General features: G+C 39.6%; 1 protein-coding gene and 1 non-coding gene across 5 annotated transcripts in view; both read right to left on the bottom strand.

Moving 5' to 3' along the window:
- Positions 1-283: 283 nt before the first annotated feature.
- Positions 284-19,834, bottom strand: part of FNTA (farnesyltransferase, CAAX box, subunit alpha) — a 30,413-nt gene continuing 10,862 nt past the window's right edge. For 2 of the 4 annotated variants that reach the window (XR_013397265.1, XR_013397266.1), the window contains 6 exons: positions 16,956-17,060; positions 14,711-14,837; positions 5,462-8,679; positions 2,882-2,944; positions 1,187-1,358; positions 284-909 (listed from right to left, as the gene is read on the bottom strand). Coding sequence is in view for 2 of the 4 variants with exons in the window: in XM_077943577.1 (XP_077799703.1) it covers positions 787-909; positions 1,187-1,358; positions 2,882-2,944; positions 8,531-8,679; positions 14,711-14,837; positions 16,956-17,060 (739 nt within the window). In the remaining 2 variants the exon portion in view is untranslated. The remainder of the gene's footprint in view (positions 910-1,186; positions 1,359-2,881; positions 2,945-5,461; positions 8,680-14,710; positions 14,838-16,955; positions 17,061-19,834) is intronic. The other 2 variants (XM_077943577.1, XM_015145263.3) reach the window with 1 other exon arrangement.
- On the bottom strand, positions 13,112-13,271 carry LOC114680534 (U1 spliceosomal RNA). The gene has a single exon (XR_003732748.2). It is a non-coding gene; the product is annotated as a U1 spliceosomal RNA (small nuclear RNA).

Genomic DNA, 19,834 nt, shown 5'->3' with positions numbered 1-19,834 from the left:
CAGTTGTATAGTATGGTTCGGGAAATGTACTTCTAAAAGATCAGGCAATTCTTCTGTGAGATATTTATATACCTGAATAAACCCTTTGGGTTTAAACTACCTTGAGTGGATTTTGTCACTTTCAGTCAAGAACTGACCAATTTACATTTTAACATTTCCTCCAACACATCATGTTTCTAGTTTATAGTTTTATAGCAGTATTTTCTTTCTAACTGCTTTTCTGAGACAATATGTCTTGTATAATATATAAATGCTATTAAAAAATCAAACTACTGTGACACTGTTTTTAGATACAGCTATAATTTTATTACAAAACCATTCTTTTGGCATTAGTTGGTTACAGTGATAGCAAGATAATGTGAGTGTGCAGACCAGCTCTGATGGAACCACTGTATTCCCTGCTTACTGAACCAAACTTCAGCTACCTCATATCCATTACATACAAGTGACCCGCAGTTATTACTGCTACAAATCTTGATGTGTGTACCACTGAGGGAGGAGTTGATGCTAAGGGATTAGATTACACGTTGATAGGACTACAAAAGTTCCTTTATGGGACTTTTTTTTCCTCCTCCATCCAATGACTTTGCTTTAGAAGAATCACATTACTTAGAGCTAGTCTGAGTAGCAGCAGCACCCAAGGAGCATCAGTTCTTGTTAAAAAGCAATTACCTGTGTGATGCACTTTCACACCACAGGCAAAGGGAGGGACCACTCTCGTTTTAAATTCCTGCAGTGTCCCTTAATAAAAAATAAAAGCATTCCATCAAGTTCTTCTGGATGGTGTTATTGCTGTACATTTGTTTGTGAGTCATTTTCTGTGCTGTGTTTGCTTTGAAGGGATCTTCCAATATATCTCCAATATTCCTTTCTTATAGTGTCCTTTTCTTTAGCTAGGATTTCACATAACTGAAAATGAAAAATAAAAATTAAAGTAATATGTAATCCAATCTCAAGGGCAAATGCCTTTGAGCCAATACAATTTAACTTAGATCACATTCAAATGAGACACACTATTAAGAGTCACAGGCTGTGTTGCCAAGTGATATCAATGCTGCCCCTAACCAGAAATAGCCCTGCACTGAATTCTGAGTAACGATGTTGAAAGGGGACATGGATATTAGTGGCATTGGGCCGACCAATTCTCAGATACCAAAAACAATAGCACTGAGCCCCACCAGCTTACCTCTAATGCTTTATTAAGAATGTCTTCCTTATTGTCACACTGGTTTTCTAGCATGTCTTCATAGATATCCACAAGAAAGGCAATTAGGTAGGGGGAACTATGACTTGGTTGTAAATCGAGTAATTGATTTAACAGATTAGGGTATTTGGAAAGACCACGATCCTGCAAAATCCTGTAAACAACAACAAAAAACAAACACTTGATTTTGTGAAGGAAGAAAAGCAGTAGAAAGATCAAGAGAAAATAAACCCTGAAACACAAACAAGAAAAGGAGAGTTATTTTGAATTAATGAGGCTGAAACTATCATGAAACTTTTACATTACATGAGTCTTATCATAGATCATTAGTTAATTAAGAACTGGCCAGGTGCAGTGGCTCATGCCTGTAATCACAACACTCTGGGAAGCACAGGCAGATGGAACACTTGAACCCAGGAGTTCAAGATCAGCCTGGGTAAAACAGCAAGATCTCATCTCTACTAAAATTTTTTAAAAAATCATCCATGCCTAGTGGTGGCACCTATAGTCTCAGCTACTTGGGAGGCTGAGGTGGGAGAATCACTAGAGCCTAGAAGATCGAGACTGCAGTGGGCCATGATCATGCCACTGCCCTCCAGCCTGGAGAACAGAGTGAGATCCTGTCTCCAAAAAAAAAGGATAATTAAGAGCTAAGTAAAAAAAGTTTTTAAAAATGAAGTTTAAAAGTATTCATTTATAACTTAAACTGTACAACACACAGAATAAATCATCTTAAAAAGTGAAGGGCAAAACCAGGAGAGATGTTCTTGTTTCTTTTTTTTCTTTGAGACAGGGTCTCACTCTGTCGCCCAGGCTGGAGCATAGTGGTGTGATCTCAGCTCACTCTGACCTCTGCCTCCGGGTTTAAGCAACTCTCGTGCTTCAGCCTCCCAAGTAGCTGGGATTACAGGTGTGCACCAACATGCTCAACTAATTTTTGTATTTTTAGTAGAGACGGGGTTTTGCAATGTTGGCCAGGCTGGTCTCGACCTGCTAGCCTCAAGTGATCCGCCCACCTTGGCCTCCCAAAGTGCTGGGATTGCAGGCGTGAGCTAACATGCCCAGCCCTCATCTTCTCTTGAGATGGCTTCTCATCCCTCAAGCTCTTCAGATACTATAGGCACCTCCCCTGACACATCTCCAAGGGTGACTGATTCCATATTTTGTGCTCTTTGAGCCTAGTTTCCTTGAAGACCTCTTATGTTCAACAAGGAGCTTAGTTATGACAGTGGCCAGGCAAGTGAAACCTTTTCTAGTTGAGATTAACTTGAAGGTAGAGATCTCTAGAAATGAAAACAGAAAGGCTGGCTGCCCATTGGCAAAATCTACCCGTAAACTACCCTGCTTTACTGTGTTCCTGAGCCAACCAGAGCCTGGGTGTGTGTATGCTCCATTCTTTGATATAAAGACTACAGAATTCGTAAATACAATTAAAATGGCATTATTTACTGGTGGATTATTCTGAAAACGGTGTTGGTAGGTACTTGGCAGGTGCAGAGAAGGGCAGAAGGCACTTTTCCAGAGAGTTTCCATAATGCTGTTATACTTCTGCTCTTAGGTCCAGAAAAATGAAAAATTCTTTACTATCCTTTTGGAATCTGATTATGGAATATACTCCATGATGCATTATATAGCCACTTCATTTTTTGTATAAAAAAAGCAAAAACAACCTCTTACCCTTTCAAATAGTTCCACGCACTTTCATTATGTGGTACTAGTTTAATCATTTCCAGAGTGTATCTGCAAGAAAAAATATATATATACAATTTTAAAAGAACAGTGCAAGGATGAGACACATCTTTTCTTTTCTTTTTTTTTTGAAATGGAGTCTTGCTCTGTCACCCAGGCTGGAGTGCAGTGGCATAATCTCAGTTCACTGCAACCTCCGCCTCCCAGGTTCAAGTCATACTCCTGCCTCAGCCTCCCCAGTAGTTGGGACAACAGGCACCCGCCACCACACACAGCTGATTTTTGTATTTTTAGTAGAGACAGGGTTTCACCATATTGACCAGGCTGGTCTCGAACTCCTGACCTTGTGATCTGCCTGCCTCGGCCTCCCAAAGTGCTGAGATTATAGACGTGAGCCAGAGCGCCCGGCCGAGACACAGTTTTACTAAGATTGTGGCGCAACTTTGGAAACACACTTTCACTTGTGTAAGCATCTCTCTTAGTGCATTGTGGCACCTCTCTAGGTCATATTTAAATCAGAGAATACCTTAAGACTGCAGCTGTCAATTCAGTTCTAGGGAAGGACACAAAACTAATCTAAAAGCTTCAATTCACAATAGGAATAAAAGTAACATAAAATATTTCCTTTAAATAATATGGAAGATTTTCCTTTTGAAGAAAACATCAGCTAAAAGAAGACTTTCCATTTACTGGTAAAGCAACATTGGAAAAGCAGTCTAAGCTCTACTTACGTCCCAATAATCTTTAGCTATCATTAAAAAATGGCATGGAAATTACATAGACAAAGAATAAAAATGAAAAATCAACACAACGTATTTCTTGTATTTCAAAGCAAGATGACTAGTAAACTGTGATGTGATTCCCTGTCAAAATGGGTGCTCCATACCTTTGTCTTCCCCTTAAACAGATTAAATGTAATTCAGACTCGATTACAAATCCCAAGGGAGCCACAGAACGTGCTTCACCACATAATTGTTCAGATGAGTAAGTCACTGACAAGTTTGGTAGTCATGGTTCTGCTGCAGCGCGGTTACTGTAAATTTTTTTTTCCACAGAGTAATAATAAACTCATTCAACATGATAAAAGTATTTTTCCAACTACTTTTACATGACTTGTTTCCAATTATTTGCGAAACCATGTCCCTGCAGGTCTTAGCTGGTCCTTATTTAAGATTCTTAATTTCATCTTGGCAATATCTAAATTTTTATTTATGTACATGTGTACTAAAGCATTACCTATTTTTATGGTTAAAACATGCGCTTTCAGAGATCAAAGCAGGAAGACTGCTTGAGGCCAGGAGATCAAGACTAGTCTGGGCAACATAATGAGACCTCATCTCTACAAAAAATTTTAACACTTAGCTGGGTGCAGTGGCACATGCCTGTAGTCCCAGCTACTCGGAGGCTGAGGTGAGAGGATTCCTTGCGCTCAGGAGCTCAAGGCAGCAGTGAGCTATGATCCGTGACTGCACTCCAGCCTGGGTGACAGAGCGAAACCCTGTCTCTTAGGAAAACAAACAAACAAAAAGACCGATGAACTTTGAAGTCAGGCTACCTCACTTCAAATTCTGGTCCCATAAATTATGTGCTCTTGGGCAAATTACAGAATTACCTGGAACCTCAAGTTCTTCATGAAGTGTCTCAGAGAGCTGTTAGAATTAGTAGCGTATAGTAAATGCTTGACAAATGCTGTTATTGGTAGTACTAGAAGACTATGCACTCATAGTCTAGAAAAAGGGCCATGACACATTAAGTGAAAAGGCAATGTCTATATAATTATTATTAGGTTGCTGTGTATAAATGTTTGCAAGTGTATTTACAAAGTTTGGAAAAATTCACCCAATTATACCTCACTCTGGAAAATGGGATGTGGGATGAAGAACAGTAAAAGACTTTGACGTTTTACTTTATAGAATTCGGTACAATTTCCCCCATAACTACACTGTATTACTTTTGTAATAAAAGGAAAAAGATGACAAAATAATTATGTACATCTGTGTATGCTCAGAGTGAAAAAAAAGTTAACAACCTGTAAATTCTAGATACCTACAGCTACTCTTCACATTTTAAATACTTCTGTTTCTATTTGGCAATAGGAAGCCAGTGATCTGCCTCTGAAAAGGCTATAAGTTTGCATTTTGAAAACTCTTCATATTCAACTTTTAAAATACTTTGTTACCACTAACTACTGTCAATCTTTAGACCAATAAAGTTCAATAAAACTGCCAGGGATGATGGAAATGTTCTTTGTATGTGCTGTCCAATATGGTAGTCACTAGCCACATGCGGGTACTGAATGCCCGAAATAGGACATGTGCAATGAAAGAACTCTATTTTTAATTTTTTATAATCACACTGGTTGAAACTTAAATAGCTGTATGTGGCTAGTGGCTACCATATTGAACAGTACAGGAATACCTTACAGATATCGAAGGTTCAACAAAGCGATTTTATCACAATTAAGCAAGTCACACGACTTTTCTGTTTCCCAGCACATACAAATTATGTTTACACTATATTGTAGTCTAGTATGCAATAGCATCATATCTAAAAAAACAATGTACATACCTCAATTAAAAAATACTTTATTGCTAAAAAATGCTAATGATCATCTGAGCCTTCAGCAAGTCGTAATCTTTCTGCTGGTGGAGGGTCTGGCCTCCATGTTGATGGCTGCTGACTGATCAGGGTAGGGTGCTGGGTGCTGAAGGATGAGGTGGCTGTGGCAATTTCTTAAAATAAGACAACAGTAAAAGATTTCTCTGTAGCATGTGATGCTGTCTGATAGCATTTTACAGTAAAACTTTATTCTAAACTGGAGTCAATCCTCTCACATATTCTGCTGCTGCTTTATCAACTAAGTTTAGGTAATATTTACAATATTAAAAATCCTTTGTTGTCATTTCAACAATGTGATTTCACAACGTCGTTACCAGGATTAGATTCCATCTTGAGAAACTACTTCTTCTGCTCATCCGTAAGAAGCAACTCCTTATCTGATCAAGTATTGTCATAATGCAGAAGTTCGGTCACATCTTCAGGCTGCACTTCTAATTCTAGTTTCCTTGCTGTTTCCACCGCAGCAGCAGTTCCTTCTTCCTCTAAAGTCCTGAACCCCTCAAAGTCATCCATGAGGGCTGGAATCAACTTCTTCCAAACTCCTGTTAATGTTGATATTTTGACCTCCTCCTATGAATCACGAATATTCCTCATAGCATCTAGAATGGTAAATTCTTCCCAGAAAGTTTTCAATCGACTCCGCAGATTCACTGGAGGAATCACTATCTATGGCAGCTCATAGCCTTACAAAATTTATTTCTTAAATAGTAAGACTTTAAAATCAAAATGACTCCTTTATCCATGGGCTGCAGAACCGATGTTGTGTTCACAGGCTTGAAAACAGCATCTCCTTGCACATCTCCATTAGAGCTCTTGGGTGACCAGGTCCATTGTCAATGAACAGTCATATTTTCAAAGAAATTTTTCTGAACAATAGACCTCAAAGAGGGCTTAAAATATTCAGTAAACCATGCTGTAAACAGATGTGCTGTCATCCAGGCTTTGTTGTTCCATTTATAGAGTACAGGCAGAGGAGATTCAGCATAATTCTTAAAGGCCCTAGGATTTCCAGAATCGTCATAGAGCACTGGTTTCAACTTAAAGTCACCAGCTGCCTTAGACCCTAACAAGATTCAGCCAGCTGTGTGAAGCTTTGAAGCAGTGCCTTCTCTCTGGCTATGAAAAGTCCTAGATGGCATCTTCTTCCAATAGAAGGCTGTTTCATCTACACTGAAAACCTTCTGTTTACACGCAGTCACCTTCATCAGTGATCTGAGCTGCATCTTCTGGAGAAGTCGCTGCAGCTTCTCCAGCAGCACTTGCTGCTTCACCTTGCACTTCCATGCTATGGAGATGGCTTCTTTCTTATACCTCATGAACCAGCCTCTGCTAGCATCCAGGTTTTCTTCTGCCGCTTCCTCACTTCTCTCAGCCTTCATCAAATTAAAGAGAATTAGGGCTTCCACTGGATTAGGCTTTGGCTTAAGGGAATGCTGTGGCTGGTCTTATCTTTTATCCAGGCCACTCAAACTTCCTCCATATCAGCAATAATGCTATTTTGTCCATGTGTTCACTGGAGCAGCACTTTTAATTTCCTTCAAGAACTCTTTCTTATGAGTTTGGTGTTTGGTGCAAGTGACCTAGCTTTGCACCTATCTCAGCTTTTGACATGTGTTCCTCACTAAGCTTAACCATTTATAGCTTTTGATTTAAAGTGAGAGGGTGTGACTCTTCCTTTCACTTGAACACTCAGAGGACATTGTAGGGTTAATTGGCTTAATTTCAATATTGTTGTGTCTCAGGGAATAGGGAGGCCTGAGGGGAGGGAGAGAGATGGTAGAACACATGCAACAGTGATATTCGCTATTTTATATGGGTGCAGTTTGTGGCACCCCCAAACAATTACAATAGATGACTGACCAAAGATGACTGATCACAAATCACTGGAACAGACATAATGATTACGAAAAAATATGGAATACTGAGGAGTACCAAAATGTGACACGGAGACACAAAGTGAACACGTGCAGTGATAAAGAATGGCACTGACAGACATGCTCAACACAAGACTGCCACAAACCTTCAACTTGTTAAAACAAAAACAAAAAACATAGTATCTGCAAGGCTCAAAAAATCAGGTATGCCTGTAGAGCTTTATATAGGAGAGCACTAGAAAAAAAACATAAAGTGTGCTTGAGGGGTAGTGCACGCTCCAGATATAAGCCCAGAGCAGAATGTTAAGGTGAGACATGGATTAAAACCTTTCATAAATTTTAAGTCACCAGAATCCTGTATAGAGCAGATAAAAGAAGAGCAAGCTGCCTCGATCCAGGCAACATCAAGAGCTTGGAGGAGAGGAGATGCACCATACCAGTCAGCTCCACCCAATAGTCACTCATACATGTTTACACTCAAATCACGACTCCCATCTCATCAGGCTCTGAAAACAACAAGCCTGTTCAAATTATGAAACAGACACTCACACACAATGGACAAATAAGGTCACAAAAAATCGCGGCTACTAATGTTTATGGATACAATATAGAAATTGATGCCAATTCAGAAATTTCTAGCTCTAATAATAGCTCTTTGTATACTAGTTCTCAATTTGGGGGTGACTTTACCGCTCAGGGGACATTTGGCAATGTCTGAAAACATTTTTGTTTTAAGGCCAGGATGCTGCTAAATACCCTACAAAACACAAGATAGCCCCCTGCAACAAAAACTTACCGGCCCCAAACCCTGCACTAGGGTAACATGGCATCTAGGGACAACTATCTAAAATGCAACGGAATTTAATGAGATGGTTTTAAAATAAAGCTTCTTAAACAATACCTCATAACATTAAGATTTCTTTTCAATCTCCAGTAGCAATATTTCAAGAAACTTAAGATACAACGAAGTAGAGGTATGCTACATTATTTGTAAATTTATTATCATATGTTTCACTCAGTACTCTGTCCTCTTTCTTTTAGTTCCATGAGGTAGGATCTTGATCTGCTGTATCCCCAGTGCCTGAGACATGGTAGGCATGCAAACATGTTTGTAATGAATGAGCAAGTGAAGTAGATTACTAACTGGACTTCTCTCTCCAATACAGCACGATCATTGTAGCCAGTGGTGTTAGAAATAACGAAGTATCTTTGGTTCCAGACAGAGTTATTTCTCACATCCTCTTTGAGAAGTTGGTCCACATACTGCAGCTCATTTTCCCAAAGTTTAAATTCCTAAAGGAAAAATTTAGAAAAATCATCCAATCAGAAATGTCCCATTATTTATGAACAATAAAAATTAAAAAAAAAAAACTACAACAAAGACGACGGAACTGAGGACACAGGATTTATCACAAATTCAGAAAGTAGTGACAGCTGCAAGTAAAGGAAATAGAGGGGGATATAAGTATGAAATTGATTACAGAGCCTGGAAAGACACATACAGAAAGCAGGCAGAAAGACATCCAAGAAAATTTTGAGGAAAAAAAACCCCAACAAACTCACTAGTAAGAGAATGAGTATAGATATAAATTTGATGTGACTTGATATTAATATATCTTTTTTTTTTTGAGACGGAGTTTCACTCTTGTTGCCCAGGCTGGAGTGCAATGGCGTGATCTCCGCTCACTGCAACCTCCACCTCCCGGGTTCAAGCTATTCTCCTGCCTCAGCCTCCCGAGTAGCTGGGATGACATGCGCCTCCACGCCTGGCTAATTTTGTATTTTTAGTAGACATGGGGTTTCTCCATGTTGGTCAGGCTGGTCTCGAACTCCCAACTTCAGGTGATCCACCCACCTCAGCCTCCTAAAGTGCTGGGATTACAGGCTTAAGCCACCATGCCTGGCCGATATTAATAATCGAAGTAAAAGGGCAGCATTCAAAAATGAAAATTAAGTAAAAGGGTAGCATTCAAAAGTGCACATATATGATAAAATTACATTAAAATACATGGAGAGAAGCATACATGGTCAGGAGTGGTGGCTCTCATGGGCAATCCCACTGCTTCAGGAGGCTGAGGCAGAAAGGTCACTTGAGGCCAGGAGTTCGAGACCAGCTGAGGCAACATAACAAGACCTCATCTGGAAAAATAATAAAGACAGGCCAGGCACGGTGGCTCACGTTTGTAATCCCAGCACTTTGGGAGGTCAAAGTGGGCGGATCACCTGAGGTCAGGAGTTTGAGACCAACTTGGCTAACAGGGTGAAACCCCGTCTCTACTAAAAATACAAAAATTTATTTGTATTTTTATTGGTGGCACGCCCAATATTTTTATTAATAAAAATAACAAAAATAAAAATAAAAAAATTAGTTGGGCATGGTGGCACATGCCTAGATCCCAGCTACTCAGGAGGCTGAAGAGGATCACTTGAGCCTAGGAGTTTAAGGCTGCAGTGAGCTATGATCACACCACTGCACTCTGGGCAACAGAAAGAGACCCTGTCTCAAAAAAAAAAAAAAAGAAAAGAAAAGAAAAGAAATATACACAATTGGACAAAGATATAAATTTCTATTATTTTTATTGAGTCAGCGTCTCACTTGGTCACCCAGGCTAGAGTGCAGTGGCATAGTCTCAGCTCACTGTAACCTCCGTCTCCCGGGCTAAAACGACATTCTTGCCTCAGTCCCTCAAGTAGCTGGGACTACAGGCGTGCACCAACATAACCGCCTAATTTTTGTAGTTTTCATAGAGACCAGGTTTTACCATGTTGGTCAGGCTGGTCTTTTTTTTTTTTTTTTTTTTTTTTGAGACAGAGTCTCACTCTGTAACCCAGGATGGAGTGCAGTGGTACTATCTCGGCTCACTGCAAGCTCCACCTCCCGGGCTCACGTCATTCTCCTGCCTCAGCCTCCCAAGTAGCTGGGACTACAGGCACCTGCCACCACGCCTGGCTAATTTTTGTATTTTTAGTAGAGACGGGGTTTCACCGTGTTAGTCAGGATGGTCTCTATCTCCTGACCTCGCGATCTGCCCGCCTCGGCCTCCCAACATGCTGGGATTATAGGCGTGAGCCACAGCACCCAACCAAGCCAGGCTGGTCCTGAACTCCTGAGCTCAAGCAATCTGCCCACCTCGGCCTCCCAAAGTGCTGGGATTACAGGCATGAGTCACCGCACCTGGCCAATACAAATTTTTTATATTATAAAGCTGTCTTAATAAAAAAAATCATGGGGGAAGAGAACCAATAAAGATAATTTAAAAGAGGAGAATGATAAAACTTACAAATACTTTGAAAGTAGGGGACATTCACTTTGAAAAAGATAATGGAGTCTTCTTATTTGATAACAGCAAAAACGTAAAAATCTCCTATGATAGTCCCCGATTTTACAGGTGATCATAGAAATAAACACGTCAAGGAAAGTAACATTTTTGTGAAAGTTCCTAGTCAAGTTCAGGAACCAGTGCCTAGGGTGGGCACTGATTGGTGTCCTCCCACTGTTCTCAGTCTCCAGCATGCTAAGTATAGAAAGAGAGTAAACAACTACAAGCTTTTGTATCAATGTAACAATTTTATGTCTGTTGAGTCTAATAATGAAAAACAGGGAGTAGGGTCTTCTATACACGTTTCTTTTTTTTTTTTTTTTTGAGACGGAGTCTGGCTCTGTTGCCCGGGCTGGAGTGCAGTGGCCGGATCTTAGCTCACTGCAAGCTCCGCCTCCCGGGTTTACGCCATTCTCCTGTCTCAGCCTCCCGAGTACCTGGGACTACAGGCGCCGCCACCTCGCCCGGCTAGTTTTTTGTATTTTTAGTAGAGACAGGGTTTCACCGTGTTAGCCAGGATGGTCTCGATCTCCTGACCTCGTGATCCGCCCGTCTCGGCCTCCCAAAGTGCTGGGATTACAGGCTTGAGCCACTGCGCCCAGCCCTATACAGGTTTCTGTTTGTTTTCAGATTCATGGAAGTTACAAATATAACACAGTGCCCTGTATGACCTTCATTTAGATTCCCCAAACGGTAAACATCTTACTAACTAAAGTGCAATTCCAAAACCAGAAAATGACATCTGTACATTAGTGTTAATGGAACTGCTCACCTTGTTCAGATTTTACATGTACTCACTTGTGTGTACGTGGTACAGGTGGGGGAGTGGGGGTAGAATATAAATCTACACAATTTTATCTCATGTATAGTATAACCACCACAATCAGGATTTTCAGCACACAGAAACTGCCTCATGCTACCCCTATCTTTATAGCTGTACCCCCTTTTCCCTCACCCTGGCAACCTCTGATCTGTTCTCTACATCTATAATTTTGCTGTTTCAAGGATATTATCTCAATGGAGCCATACAGTTTGAAACCTGAGAATTCCCTTTCCACTAAGGATCATACCCTTGAGATCCATCCAAGTTGTTGCCTGTATGGATCATTCACTTCTTTTGACTGGTGAGTAGTATTGCGTGTGTCTGTATTTCACTTTTAATTTTTTTTTTCTTTTGAGACAGGGTCTCATTTTGTCACCCAGGCTGGAGTGCAGTGGCATGAGCATAGCTCACCATAGCCTCGACCTCTTGGGCTCAAGTGATTCTCCTGCCTCAGCCTCCTGAGTAGCTGCGAACACAAGCATGCGCCACTACGTTCATCTAATTTTTTTTGTATTTTTTGTAGAGTCGGGGTTTTGCCATGTTGCCAGGCTGGTCTTGTACCCCTGGCCTCATGGAATCCACTTGCCTGGGCCTCCCAAAGTGTTGGGATTACAGGCATGAGCCACTGCACCCAGCCTCATTTTTAAAGTAATTGATTTTTACTGTATTTTATATAAATGAGACATACATGAAATACAATAAAATACATCCAATCTGTGATCGGCTGGGGACAAAGAAGGGTCCTCCACTCCTTCACTTAAGAGGCTCTAGTACAGTCAATGCCAATGACATACAGGCCATGAATGTTTATGATTCATGTTTAAAACTAACGTTTAAAACTAAAATTTTACCACTTTTTTATATATATGTCACGAAATATTTTTTAAACAACCATCTCATAGTCCCATTTTAGGTCATCAAAGACTATGCTGAACTCATTAAATCCTCATTGAAAATAATTGAAATATTGATAAAACAGCTTTCCATATAGAAACAGACCACGTTCCTTGGCTTTGACACTACTGAGAGTACGGGCTGGATAATTCTTTGTTGTGGGGGACTGTCCTGTGCATTTTGGGATGTTTAGCAGCATCCTGGCCCTCTACTCAATAGATGCCAAGAGCAACATGCCCCAAGTTCTAACAACCAAAAATGTCCCCGGGGGGCACAATCACCGCTGCTTGAGAACCACTGACTCACATATATATATATATATATATATTTTTTTTTTTTTTTTTTTTTTGAGACAGGGTCTCCCTGTCGCCCAGGCTGGAGTGCAGTGGCACTATCTCAGCTCACTGCAAGCTCCGTCTCCCAGGTTCATGCCATTCTCCTGCCTCAGCCTCCCGAGTAGCTGGGACCACAGGCGCCTGCCACTACACCCAGCTAATATTTTTGTATTTTTAGTAGAGACAGGGTTTCACCGTATTAGCCAGGATGGTCTCAATCTCCTGACGTCGTGATCCGCCCGTCTCAGCCTCCCAAAGTGCTGGGATTACAGGCATGAGCCACCGCACCCAGCTTTTTTTTTTTTTTTAAATAAAAATAAACAGAGAAAACCTGCTCTTAAATCGTGAAGACCAGAAGAAAGTGCCACACAATCTTCCTATCACAAACTATGCAGTTGAGCTTTCCACATTTGGGGAAATTGCAGGGGTCAACATATCCGGAGTGCAACAAGTATGCTTTGCCCTGGGAAAACCACCTTAGAGATCATGACATCTCCCCTGCCAGGTAAGTAACTCACATGAATTAAAGGATGTATATATGTCCCACTTGGGACAACTTATTTCCTTTTTATTTCGCATATTAAAATGTATAGAACAGATTCTCTGTTCAGTTTTCAGAATTCATTATAGTTGAAATCACTACCTTTTAAAAATTATGCTGGAAACATATAAAACCGTAATATATCAAATATGAAAACAAGACAATTATGTACACTTTATAAAATAAATAGAAATGCATAAGCTACAACACAATTAAGGGATATTCTGGAATCCTTTCTCATAGGAATCTTTTATGATAATTTTAGTAAGAAGCATGTCAGTTAAGGGAGCTTTTCAAAAATACTGGTTATGTTCTATGTCTTAATCTACTGTGGTAGATGGAGAGAGCTGTATGTGTAAAATGTATGCCTTTATGTGATTAAGTTTTTCAGAAATAAGTAAAAATATTGAATACCTTTAGAATACGTTATCCCTTTAATCAAATTTGGAAAAGTTTAAACATTTTCAAGTTTTAAATATTTGGTGAAATGCTCTTGGTCTAATGAATAGTGCAGAAAGTAGCAATTCCTGGAAAAAATTCACAGGAAACAATACTAGAACTGTTTAAAATAAATAAAATACCCAGAGTGGGAGTTACAACTATTCTATTCAGGATTTAGCAGAAAACTTTTGACATGTGGGTAGAAATAAAATTAAGTTTTTATTTAAGTTACTTTTATTAAAACTTAACTTTTATTAAGTTTTATTTAAGTTACTGTAAAATCATATTCCAAAGTTTATATATGAAAAAAACTTAATGTATATTATATATACCTGTTAGTTAAAACAATACATCTGTAGTAAAAATATGCTACTTTTTATACTCAATTTGTTAGCAAATATGATACAAATTCAATCTAAAAAATACTAAAAATGTACCATATCCAAAGAGATTATTAAGATTGGCTAACATGAAGGATGTCAGGTTTTAATTACCTTAATAATTCTTCCCTTTTTTTTTTTAATAGATGGGGTCTCACTCTGTTGCCGAGGGTAGAGTGCAGTGGTGTAATCATAGCTCACTGCAACCTCGAATTCTTGGGCTCAAGCAATCCTCCTGCCTCAGCCTCTCAAGCAGCTGTGAAAACAGGTGTGCGCCACCATGCCTGGCTAAGTTTTCTATTTTTTGTAAAGACGGGGGTCTCACTTTGTTGCCCAGGCTGATCTCAAACTCCTGGCCTCACTCAATCCTCCTGCCTTGGCCTCCCAAAGTACTGGGATCACAGACATGAGCCACCAAACATGGCCAATAATTTTTAATTATTATACATTGTGTGCAATGATCTACATATGCGTGTGTTTTGGTTTACAAACAGACTTTAAGAGTAATTTAGTTCAAAAATAAAAAATAAATAAATAAATAAATAAATAAAAATAAAAATCTGACAAACACTGTACAAGAAAGGCAATACCTGAATAACCCATTGTCGATGCTGCCAGGCATGATAATTCTTTGCATCCTGATTAAGAATATCAGCAATAAATTCAAGCTCCTGAGATGGATCTCTTAGCCATTCCACTAATACTCGCCTATGATGCCTAAAGCCCAGAGAAGAAGGGAGAGAAGTTTTGTGTTAATTTACCCAAGAACTAAAACATCAGCAGCACATGTTGTAAAGCTGATATGCAACAAACAAAAATTCATCTCTTATTCTCAACACTCTACTGGAGAGAAAAGGAACACACACAAAAAAAAAATAGAAAAAAAATCAGATAGTTTATCTCAAACTACATCTGGTAGTATCTTTCGACAACCATGAAATTGTGTCAAAAAATTCAGAAACATTACTAGATTGTATAATGAGAGACAAGATAAAATGTGCTATTATTTTATTAAATATGTAAGTTTCTCTACTTAACAAACACCTATCAATTTTCCCTAAGTGCAAAGTGTCACCAAACAAGCAGCTTCTCAGTCTACAAATTAGTGGGCAGAACTGAATTCACTGCTACACCGGCAAGTAGCTATGACAAGTTGCAAGCTGTCAACAGAGGAGTTTCTGTACTAGGAAAACACTTAAGGCTTATTTTATATTGGGTTCCATTTTTTTCTTTGGCTGAAATATTTATAGAACTCTATTAGTGAAAATGTTCTAAACTTCACTATGGTAATGATTATACAGATCTGTATATATACTAAAAAACACTGAATTATATACTTTGAATGAGGGAATTATATGGTTAGTGAACTCTCTCTCAAAATGGATCTTTAAAAAATCTATTAGAGTATAACATTCATTCAACAAAAAGTGAGCAGAATAATAGGAAAAAAGGAAGGATTTAATGCTTAATGACTATTCTACATGCCTCGAAAATTTAAAAATTCGTCTTACAGATTAACACAAGATACTACCAAAAACAAAAGCCTAGACAGAAGGTTTCCAAATTTATTTTAGAAATCCTCCAAGTCAATGAACACTACCTGCATTTTATTTTTCCAGGTTGTTGGTGAGTTCAGTAATTTAGAAAGCTAAGAATCAGATCCTCCAGGATATCAAACTGAGGAAGAAAAAGTCCACGCTGATGTTCTCCGATTTAAGGAATTACAGGGCTTTATGTTACAGCATAAGTTTTCATAGTTACAAGTTAATAAAAGTGATTAGTTAACTGGGATACATAATTTGCATTACCTGTATTATACTGGTTATAAAACGAACAGAATGGACAACTAGAAATGTACAACAATTTAAAAACTGCTGGGCTTTCTGTAGCAGCTACTTTGAGTGGTTTTGTGTTTTACGTAACAGTGGGTGATGAAGTGCTAATGACACTGTCTGCAGTATCCAGAAAAGAAAAACAATTTCTCTTTAGCAAAAACACGATGTAATCAAATACTAATGCCTGTGATGTCAGAATTTTATAGCTACAGATTTTTACAAAAAAGCACCTTAATTCCACAGGGTAAATAACTTTAGTGAGGGTATGACACTCTCCAGTTAATCTCTTTTCTCATTAAACCAATTATTTTATAATGTAATTTCTTAGAAATACAACAATCTTGTAATCAAGAGGCCACAATGGTAAAGTTTTTAGTTTTTTAATTTTTTATTTATTTATTTTTTTTCAGACAGAGTCTCACTCAGTCACCCAGGCTAGAGTGCAGTGGTGTGATCTCAGCTCACTGCAACCTCCACCTCCCGGGTTAAAGTGATTCTACTGACTCAGCCTCCTGAGTAGCAGGGATTACAGGCGTGCCACCACACCTGGTTAAATTTTTGTATTTTTAGTAGAGACAGGGATTCACCATGTTGGCCAGGCTGGTCTTGAACTCCTGAACTAAAGTGATTCGCTCGCCTCAGCCTCCCAAACTGCTGGGATTACAGGCATGAGCCACTGCACCTGGCTAGAGTCGTAGTTTTTAAATAAAATTCTAGGCCAGGCAGGATGGCTCACACCTGTAATCCCAGCACTTTGGGAGGCTGAGGCTGGCAGATCACCTGAGGTCAGAAGTTCGAGACCAGCCTGGCCAACACGGCAAAACCCCATCTCTACTAAAAATACAAAATTAGCCAGGTGTGGTGGCATGTGCCTGTAATCCCAGCTACCCAGGAGGCTGAAGCTGGAGAATCACTTGAACCTGGGAGGCAGAGGCTGCAGTGAGCCGAGATTACGCCACTGTACTCCAGCCTGGGAGACACGGCAAGACTCCAAACTTACCAAACTTGATAGTTTTTGGGCTGCTCCTCAATTATTGCAGTGATGTAGTTCATTTCCTCATGTAGATCCTTCTGAAGTGACTTTAAGAGAACTCTCCGGAAATGCCTAGGGCAAACATAAAACATCCAAAGTCGCATTATTCCACAGAAGTTGCCTAATAACAATGTCAAATACAGCTAAAAGTCAGCAATAGAGTTAGATAAATTTTTGTCAGGTAATCTGTATAATTTAACAATTATATAGGCCAGGCATAGTGGCTCATGCCTGTAATCCCAGCACTTTGGGAGGCCAAGGTGTGCGGATCACATGAGGTCGAGTTCAAGACCATCCTTGCCAATGTGGTGAAACGACGTCTCTACTAAAAATACAAAAAAAAATTAGCTGGGCATGGTGGTGCATGCCTGTAGTCCCAGTTGCTCGGTGAGGCTGAAGCAGAAGAATTGCCTGAACCCAGGAGGCAGAGGTTGCAGTGAGCCAAGATCACGCCACTGCACTCTAGCCTGGGCGACAGAGGGAGATTCCACCCCAAAAAAAAGAAAAAAAAAAAATTTAACAATTTAACTGCTTGTGAGTGTCCAAATTCATACGACTATCTGGTCACTGGAAGAAATCAAGCCCTTTTAGTAAAAACAGTGAAAGGTAGCCGGGCGCGGTGGCTCATGCCTGTAACCCCAGCACTTTGAGAGGCAGATTACCTGCGGTCAGGAGTTTGAGACCAGCCTAACCGACATGGAGAAACCCCGTCTCTACTAAAAATACAAAATTAGCTGGCAAGGTGGCGCATGCCTTTAATCCCAGCTACCTGGGAGGCTGAGGCAGGAGAATCACTTGAACCCAGAAGGTAGAGGCTGCGGTAAGCCGAGATCATGCCATTGCACTCCAGACCGGGCAACAAGAGCGAAACTCCGTCTCAAAAAGAAAAAAATAGTGAAAGGTAACAAGTATGAGATAGAAGAAAAGTAAATTTCTTATTCTTAAGTAATGACAGACAACCAACTAAAATTATATTCAGGTACTACTCTGGTCACCAGTGTTCTATAACATGAGAATCAAAGACATTTCTTTCCCTATACAGTATACCTTGTTCGTGTAGATACATTATCCATATAAGAAATTAATTCTATTATACACATTAACAAAATATTTACTTTTAGAACCACCACAAAAATGCTACTTGTAAATGAAACAAGTTTGTCTTTAAATTCCCCATAGGTGGGGTTTAACCACCACCACCACCACCACACAATTTTCCTAAAGACGTCGTTAGTTCTGGTCTAGTTTTACTTCAAAATTTTTAACTCAATATATAGTAAGGGACATTCCAGGACCTAATTTTATTAGCTTTTAAAATGAACTACTCACTTCGGGAGGCCGAGGCAGCAGATCACTCGAGGTCAGGAGTTTGAGACCAGCCTGGCTAACATGGCAAAACCCCATCTCTACTAAAAATATAAAAATTAGCCTGTAATCCCAGCACTTTGGGAAGCCGAGGTGGGCAGATCACGAGGTCAGGAGATTGAGACCATCCTGGCTAACATGGTGAAACCCCATCTCTACTAAAAACACAAAAACATTAGCTGGGCTTGGTGGCAGGCACCTGTAGTCCCAGCTACTCGGGAGACTGAGGCGGGAGACTGAGGCAGGAGACTCGCTTGAACCCAGGAGTCAGAGGTTGTAGTGAGCAATGATTACACCACTGCACTCCAGCCTGGGTGACAGAGCGAGACTCCGTCTCAAAAAACAAACAAATGAACAAACAAAAATACAAAAATTAGCTGGGTGTGGTGTCAGACACCTGTAATTCCAGCTATTTGCAACACTGCGGCACAAGAATCGCTTGAACCCGGGAGGCGGAGGTTGCAGTGAGCCAAGATCATGTCACGGTACTCCAATGGGTAACAGCATGAGACTCCATCTCAAAAAAATTAATAGAAATAAAATAAAATAAAACGCTAAACAGGAGAGACAACAGTATTTCTCCCCATTATTATTCAAAAAAAAAAAAAAAAAAAAAACCAGTAGACTTCCCAGATGTAAATATAAGCCCTTGGCTTTTATCGGTAATTGATTCCAGGTATACTGCTTCTTTCAAAACAGCAATAAACTCACAGGAAATCTTTAAGTGTAATCTAAGTTCCAAAAATGATGAAACACACTGAGAATTCCAGTTAAACAGGGTAGATTAAGTAAACAAGTTTATTCTCACTCCCTAATAAAACCCCAGTAAAATGACAACAAAGGAATAAACCCACAAGAACAAAGAGAATCAGGGACAAAGACACCACGGCAACTGGAAGAGGTCAACGACACTATGGGAAGTGTAAGCAGATAGACAAGATTTAACTGACTAAAAAATAGAATAAGACTTTAAGAAAATTCCAGAAGTCAGAGGTATGACATATTTCCAAAACTGAGGGTCAAAGGTGGGACTAAAAGCAGTGGAAAGTCTATAGAAAGAGTCCTTGGTTGCCAAGACCGTTCCCACTACCCTGAGCAGAAGTGACATCCTGTCTTGGGCAGGAGACAAGTGGCTTTATTCTCTGGAAAAATCTGAAGCAGAATGGGTTACAAGGCACATTGGAAGGCAGGGTGAGTTAAAGGGTGGAAATAAGGACATTTAAAATGTTGATATACAAAGTTAGAAAAAAAAAAGTTTCTATTTCAAATTGCAACAGGATAAGATTTGCAAAAAAGCAAAAAGTTGATATCCTAAACAGTGAGACTCTCCTATCATCTTCCCTTGCCTAACCCCTCAGAACTATGGCAGTCAAATGTACATTACTGAGGCAATAAACCACTTAATACTCTTTGAGAGACACACTGTCCAAGAGAAAAGACTTAAATACTGACAAGTGAGATTTCACTACAACACAGCCACA

This window comes from Macaca mulatta, chromosome 8 (genome assembly GCF_049350105.2).
Source record: "Macaca mulatta isolate MMU2019108-1 chromosome 8, T2T-MMU8v2.0, whole genome shotgun sequence".
Classification (NCBI taxonomy): domain Eukaryota; kingdom Metazoa; phylum Chordata; class Mammalia; order Primates; family Cercopithecidae; genus Macaca; species Macaca mulatta.
This window is presented reverse-complemented; position numbering and strand designations above follow the sequence as displayed.